Source organism: Fulmarus glacialis, unplaced genomic scaffold (genome assembly GCF_000690835.1).
Source record: "Fulmarus glacialis isolate BGI_N327 unplaced genomic scaffold, ASM69083v1 scaffold36527, whole genome shotgun sequence".
NCBI lineage: Eukaryota > Metazoa > Chordata > Aves > Procellariiformes > Procellariidae > Fulmarus > Fulmarus glacialis.
In genome coordinates, this window is record NW_009223178.1 from 1 (window position 1) to 7,229 (window position 7,229).

At 38.9% G+C, this 7,229-nt stretch overlaps 1 protein-coding gene across 1 annotated transcript; it reads left to right on the plus strand.

Moving 5' to 3' along the window:
- The first annotated feature begins 2,160 nt into the window (after window positions 1-2,160).
- On the plus strand, window positions 2,161-5,445 carry ARPC1A (actin related protein 2/3 complex, subunit 1A, 41kDa). The gene is made up of 5 exons (XM_009581716.1): window positions 2,161-2,396; window positions 2,903-2,978; window positions 3,174-3,367; window positions 4,088-4,178; window positions 5,059-5,445. The coding sequence occupies exons 1-5, from the start codon at window positions 2,161-2,163 to the stop codon at window positions 5,095-5,097; spliced, it is 636 nt and encodes a 211-aa protein (XP_009580011.1). The 3' UTR covers window positions 5,098-5,445.
- The last annotated feature ends 1,784 nt before the right edge of the window (window positions 5,446-7,229 follow it).

A 7,229-nucleotide genomic window follows, 5' to 3' on the forward strand; every position in this document is an offset into this window, starting at 1 on the left:
TTATTACGTACATTACATCCCTGATTATCTCCTCTTTGCTGTTTTGGTTGAGAAGTTAGACTTGAATTATTTTCTGTTCAGTATAGATTTTGGGGTTTTTTGGGTTTGGTTTTTTGGGGTTTTTTTTGAGGGGGGGAGGAAGTCAAGATATGGTTCAGTTAATTTCCTAGGAGCGTTCTCTAGAAGACTTGCTTAGTCTTTTGTTTCCCATGAGAAAACTCATTCTGTCCTGCATCTTATTTCTCTGACAAATGGTGTATATTTTGAAAAAAACAGATCTTGGTTTAAAACATTTGGGAAACTTTCTGCTCTTGCTTAACATTGTACTTTAGGATGAATCATTTAATAATTTTGCTGCTTTTATCATAGAAATCTCCATATAGAAATATTCAAGAAAGGAAAAGCGGTGGAGATTGGTACTGGGTTTTTGTTTCTGTTTCTTTCCCAACACCGTGAAAGAATATTCTCTTTGCTAAATGATGAATACAGATCTCTAGAATTCCAGTTCTAGGGAATGTTCAGTTACATATTAAAGATAATAAAGATATCTGGGCCTGAAGTATGCATCTGTTCTGATAGGTGGTTCTGAAGAAAATTATGAAATGGATCTGCCAGAGCCACTGCCAACTAATAAGCAGCTAAGTGGGAGACATTTTGGAAAAAGAATGGAGGGCAGAAGAGACTCCATGTTGATAGGTATTCAGCAGAGTTTTTTTGGTGGCTGGCCTAGATGAGCTCCTCTTACATTTGTTTTTAGAAATATGTGTGTGTAGATATATATATATCTCTATATATCTATATATCTATATATCTAACAGCACCGCATAGGTGTGAATTGTATATTCTTGCTGGAACAATGTTGCTGTGGGAATTAAAGTCATTTCCCAATGGTCTTTCAACGCTGGGGCCTTCAAGCTGAGATGATTTTAATTTTAAAAGAGCAGGAGACTTTAGTAAGGGAAAAGACTTTTTTTTTTTTTTTAAACTAACAGTTATCTTCAAGGTCTTTCACTATTTAGGAATGATTTTTCTGCCTTCTGTGAAAGGCTGTTGCTTTAAACATCTTGTCCTATTTCCATACGTTAAGAGAACCAACCTTTTAGATGTCTCCATAAAATTAAGTTTATTGAAAGATTATCATTAGATTATATTTAAACTGATAGAGCCAAATATAAATTCATACTTAGTTCTCTGAAAATCTGTACCTGATATAGCTGCAGTTAAACCCTTCTTGTTCCAAATGATCCGCTTCATTTGAATAAGCTGAATATAGGTACCTTTTGAAGTGCATACCCCACACATGTAAAAGATTTAAAAAACAGGGAGGAGGAGCAACATTTCCTTAAACTCACTATGAAACAATTCCTTTTTGTGTTTGACTGCAACCATGAATATTGGATCACGGTTTTTCGTTTATACTGAAATGTTTCTCTGGTAGTAGTATGGCGTACCTCACTTGCTCCTCCTATTCAATGGACTCTAATCTTATGTGTGTGACGTCCCAGTAACTTCCATGGTAACAGTCAAGAACACCATATTGTGGCATGTCTGAATCATGCAGAAGGAATTTGATGAAAGGGGGAGGCTTTCTATTTAAACATATCTTGAAAATTGTAGTGCTGGGAAAAAAACTATAAAAACATTGTGGTATTTCAGGTTTTCAAGGCATTCTTTCAGTAATGAGCCAGAATAAGATGGTTCAGAGCCCCTTTGCTGGCATTTGAACATCAGTTTTCTTTCTTTGAAATCCTGCTAAAAAGTGAATGTTCTTAAAGTGGGTAATTTTGTAGGTGTTTGTATTAGCTTCTAATTATACAGCGCAATTCATCGTTTTTCTCTAACTGAAGAATTGACTCTGGGAGTTATTAGCACCGCAAACGGAGGAAAGGGAAATCTTAGCACAGTGGAAAATGCAATGACAATGTATGTTTTTGTGCCATCTTCTGGAAAAAAGGAGAAAGATAAAAGACACATTTATGAGAAACCTGTATGCATTCCATCCTTTGTACTATTGCTTTCTCTCTATACTGAAGCTTCCCAGCTGCTAGTGGCTTGTTTAAAGACACCGTAGTATTTTATTTTGGTAGAATTAGAATCTTCTTGTTTTCAATATGAAATGTATATGCAGCTCCCAGGAGGTTTTTTTTTTTGTCTTTGTTCATGCTGAAATCTTTTATTTGCAGGGTGTTTTCTGCTTACATTAAAGAAGTGGATGAAAAACCAGCCAGTACACCATGGGGCTCCAAAATGCCTTTTGGGCAGCTGATGTCAGAATTTGGGGGTGCTGGAAGTGGCGGATGGGTGCATAGTGTCAGTTTTTCTGCCAGCGGTAACCGCCTAGCCTGGGTCAGTCATGATAGTACTGTGTCAGTTGCTGATGCCTCAAAAAATATGATGTAAGTATGCTCTTTCTGCTAGTTATTAGCTGTATAAGTACCTGCCTGGGGATATCATTGAGTATGAAGTGTTCTAGAATTCCTTTCTCATTTATTATAAAATCACAAAAGTTGATTTAGTTCAACATACAGGCTTATTCCTCCTGAAAAGATGGTGTCAAGCACTAAAATTTCAAGTGGGTTTATATTGCAAATGAAATGAATAGCTTCATCAATTTAAACCTTTTTTGGGGTGTATTCTTTATAAACTCTTGCTGCTGTTTACACACGGTGCTGGATAATTTCAATGTTTCACCTGGAAAACTTCATGTTTGTTATAGATCTTTCAGGACACTTTCATTAGGTTAAAACTTTTTATTACTAATTACAACCTTCTGGTGTCACTTCAGGACAACTGAGCTATACTGCTTTTCCAATTAGCCATGTGTGGGAACGGTCTCTATTTTTTGTTGGAGCCAAAGATGAGGGTTTCAATGAAGTCCTCTAACAAATGTTCTTGTGTTCAGGGTTTCGCAGCTGAAAACAGAGTTCCTCCCACTCCTGAGTGTGTCATTTGTCTCTGAGAACAGTGTGGTGGCAGCTGTAAGTGTCTATTATTTTCTTCTTGTGTTGTAGTGTTTTGGAGAGGGAGAAGCACCATACATTACAAAGTTAGTAATGAGCAAGCTCTTCCATAGTGTCAGTCTTTGCATTTCTGCAATTAAGAGCAGCAGAAAAACGAAATGGTGATTACGTTGGTTATGTTTCTTGACATGCTTTCATGATGTCTGGTTGCAGGGCCACGACTGCTGCCCGATGCTCTTTAACTGTGATGACCGTGGCTTGTTGACCTTCGTTTCCAAACTAGACATTCCAAAACAGAGCATCCAGCGCAATATTTCCGCTATGGAACGCTTCCGAAACATGGATAAAAGAGCCACTACAGAAGATCGTAACACTACCCTGGAGACACTGCACCAAAACAGTATAACGTGAGTGTCTTGGCTGCCAACACAAGGGGAAGGAACGCTCTCCACGTAACTTTGGTTTCCCAGGATATACCGCAAACCTATAAGAGCTCAAATTTGCCATACCAGATGGGTTTAGCGGGTATCCCATTTCCATTTTAGTCTTTCACTAACAGCTGTCTGTTTCTGGGACTTATATGGAAGCTGGTAAAATTAATCATTAACATGGCATGCATGCTACTTCTGTTTGCTCATGTTTAATGTGTTCTGTAACTTGAACACAGTTTATCTTATCAAATATGTAGATAGCTCACAAGAGGTTGGTAGCACCGTGCAAAATCTAGTCAGCAAAATTCACCTGAAACAGGAATTCACATACCAGTTTCCTATTTCAGATGTTATTTCCATGTGTATTTATTCATCAGAAGGTTTGATTCAGGTTAATCGAGTAAAATATCCTTGCATTTAAAAAAGTATGTGAGCCCAGAGGATGCTGACATTTCTGAAGCAATTTGTCTTATTCACGGAAAAAGTTTAGGCTACAGCCACCAAGCAATAAAAGAGCTTTCAGCATCCTTTTTCTTTGCTTATTTTTCAGAAGCATTGTACCAAAAATCTAGCGTAAGCTCTGCTATACTCATGTCTCCCTTTGAGAGAGTAGGAGTTGAATTCTGCCCAAATTTCCCAGCTTTTTGGCTCTCTGGAATGGGTGTCTGTGTAACAGCTATCACTCTCTGTTTTCAGCCAAGTGTCTATTTATGAGATAGACAAACGAGATTGTCGTAAATTCTGCACCACCGGCATTGATGGAGCAATGACCATCTGGGATTTCAAGGTATGCTTTTACTACCGTGTTTATGTGAACTGGGTGCGGTGGTGGGTTTTTTTGATCTCTAGCATCAACTTCTAGGGCTCAGCGCTAATGCAGGTTTTATTAGCAGTACGAAATCCAGACTGGAATATTCAAGACCATTAGTGTACTCCGTAAGGACGACAGATCCAAGATTCAGCATAAATGCAGATATACTTTGCATAGCAGATGGTGCTAACTTAACTTTTTAATGGAATCACTTAATGTCCCTGTAGGAAGCTCACTGATTCTTTCCTTCTCTGACCTCTACCTCAGCCACAATCAGGCTGGAAAGATCATTGGTATGACAAGGCCTGCTGCCCCTTCGTGCTCCCATCCCTTTGGACTCTGCTCACTGTCTTTCTGCAGAACATGGTCCTGCCCTCTCATAATTAACTCATCAAAATAGTAAGAAGTTACTTCAAACAGTTAGAAAATACAGTAAGCACTGCATTGAAAACCCTAAAAAGATTTAATAATGCAAGTGCTTGCTTTGCTGAGGACTGGCCAACAGAGGTCTCTGCTGGCCTCCCCAAGCTGCTGAGAGCTGTGCACTGCCTTTTAGGAGAATAGTTCGTCTGTATTCTATAATGCCAGAAAGCTCTGGTGAGGACAGGAACCAAATAAGAAATTGAGGTGATATATAAGCTGCTTTAATGCAGTTTCAGGGGAAGGGAGTGGAATCATTGGTCTGTATATGCATGAGTTTGAAATGAACGACTATAGTGGTCTCTGGCTCTTGAATGTGAGTCTAATCTCAAGTATTCGGGGTTTTTACTTGTTTTTCGTAGCATCAGCATTTACACTGAATTATTTAATACAGGATACCGTAGCAGATTGTGATTAAGATTTTCTCTCTTTCAAGACCTTAGAGTCCTCTATTCAAGGTCTACGAATCATGTAAAGATGGATTTCCGTGATCTAGCAGGACAAACTGCTTGACAGAATGCAGCTCCCACATCTGCACAAACCTGAAAAGGGAGGAGGAAGGTGGAATATTTGGAAACACTGAGAAAATACAGCTTGGCAGATTTTCTTTTGAATCTAAATTTGGTGAATTGTGTTGGTTTCAAAACAGCTGTGATTGTTCTTTTTTTTTTTTTTTTTTGGTTGGTTGTTTCATTCCATTCTTTACCAAAGCTGCTCCTTAAGTAGTTTATTGCAGGAAGTTATGAATCACTAACTTAAAAGGGGAATTTTATGTAAATTGTCTGCTAGAAATAATAATAATAAAAAAAAAAAGAAAAACTGATTCTTTGTTTTGGTGCTCATTAGCAGTGATTAAAAAAGGGATATTAAGGCAATTAACTCTGAGAGAGAGAGAGAGAGAGAGAGAGCGGGAAAACCCTGCACTGATATTTTATGGCCTTAAAACAGGAAAAGTTTATCTTAACTGAAAGTTTCTTAAAGTTGACAGATGAAGACCTGGAGTTCTGATGATCTGGATGTGAAGATTCAGCTGGGCAATTTCCCTGAAGGGAATTGTTTCCTTGAGGTGATGATTTTGGAGGATGAACGATTTTGTCCTACTACTCTTAATTCTGTCTGCCTAGCATTTAATCCAGTAATAATAGCAAATTAACCTGAATGTCTTTTTTGTTGTCCGTTTAGCGGGTCATCGTTTTCCAAAGGCGAGTGACCGGAATTATTTGTAGTTACCTTTCAGGATTTGTACAAAGACTTCTTACAGTGCAGTGCCTAGGATACGAGGAGGAAGGCTGTATGTGGAAAGTGAGGCAAAAACCTGCTGAGCCAGATCTTAGGAGGACAAATTAAAAGCAAATCACTTTTTAAGTCCATGAAGCTGCACAGACCTGCATGTCGTGTTAGAGCCAAGTGCTCAGCCTATAAAATTCTGTGTTTGTAATGACTGGTGGAGAAATGAAGCACACTTATCAGAGGTATCAGCATGGTCTGGCTTCTGTGCAGATCGTTTGTCTTCAGGTGACTGTACCATTTGAAATTCAGTTCTGAGCCTAGGTAGTTCACAGAGTCATTTGCACGTAACTTTTTATTTACATGCTCTAGTTACTCTTAACAGTGTTGCTGTGCTGACGCTTGAGACAGGCTGTGGTCTGGAGGGGGTTATCTGGCTCACAACATTGCTTTACAAGGTTTAAGACTTTGTAATTTCTGTTGAAAATGCAGAAGTGTCTTAAAAAAACCCCAATGACTAAATTTACCACTTCCTCTGGAACCAGAGTTGCTTCATACGCTGCTCGTTTCTCAGCTCTGAGTGATTGAAAAGGGAGGGTGGAAGATAAGCTCACAGAGCTGACAACTGCTGCTGTTCTGCTGCAGGTGAACTGTGTCCATCACAGAGCTGGATCATTTTCAGGTGCAGTGTTGGTTGCGTGCAGAGAATGAACTCTTTTTCCAGTTCCTTCAGGTTTTCTTGTGTCTCCCACCTTCCTCCCCTGGCAGTCAAGTGTGGCTTTGCAATTTCCTCTCCCTTCTAAACATAAAATAATGACTGTTTAACCTCTGCTCATCTTGCAGTCTAGTGGCCTGTTGTGTACGATGACTTGTGGTGGGGTTGGGTTTATCAGCTAGAATATAATGCTAATGGAGTTAAGTGTCTTCTGGATCAAAGTGACCCTGCCAGCTTTGGCGGAGGGACAGATGAGCACGGGTTTGGCTTTGTCCGTCTCCGCTTATATCTCACAGACAGGAATGATTTTGTTTCTGAAGTCACTTTTGAAAGTGTGGTGGTTTATTTCCAAAAAGTATTAAAAAAATGGAGTCTAAAATATATGGCCCAAATAATGTAAAGAGATGGAAAAAAAATCGTCTAATGAGAGAGTGGGGAAAATGGATCTCTAAATGTTTATGGCTTGTTCTTTTTCTGTGTGAAAGAGCTGGAGAAGGTAAAATGAGCCTGTTTGCTCCAAAAAGCCAACAAACTGAGGTTTGATGAAACTGCACTAGGTTACCATCTGAGAGAAGTATGAGACTAAAAACAGATTGGAGATACTTAGAATAGAAAAGGACTGAGCAAGGGGAATATAAACAACCATCACTCAAGGCATAATTCAG

Bases quoted from the DNA above. Each gene is read 5' to 3' on its own strand.
- ARPC1A (XM_009581716.1), top strand. From the start codon at position 2,161: ATGCTGAAATCTTTTATTTGCAGGGTGTTTTCTGCTTACATTAAAGAA. The intron at 2,397-2,902 runs GTAAGTATGCTC...TCTTGTGTTCAG, and splicing joins GATGCCTCAAAAAATATGAT to GGTTTCGCAGCTGAAAACAG. The intron at 3,368-4,087 runs GTGAGTGTCTTG...CTCTGTTTTCAG, and splicing joins CTGCACCAAAACAGTATAAC to CCAAGTGTCTATTTATGAGA.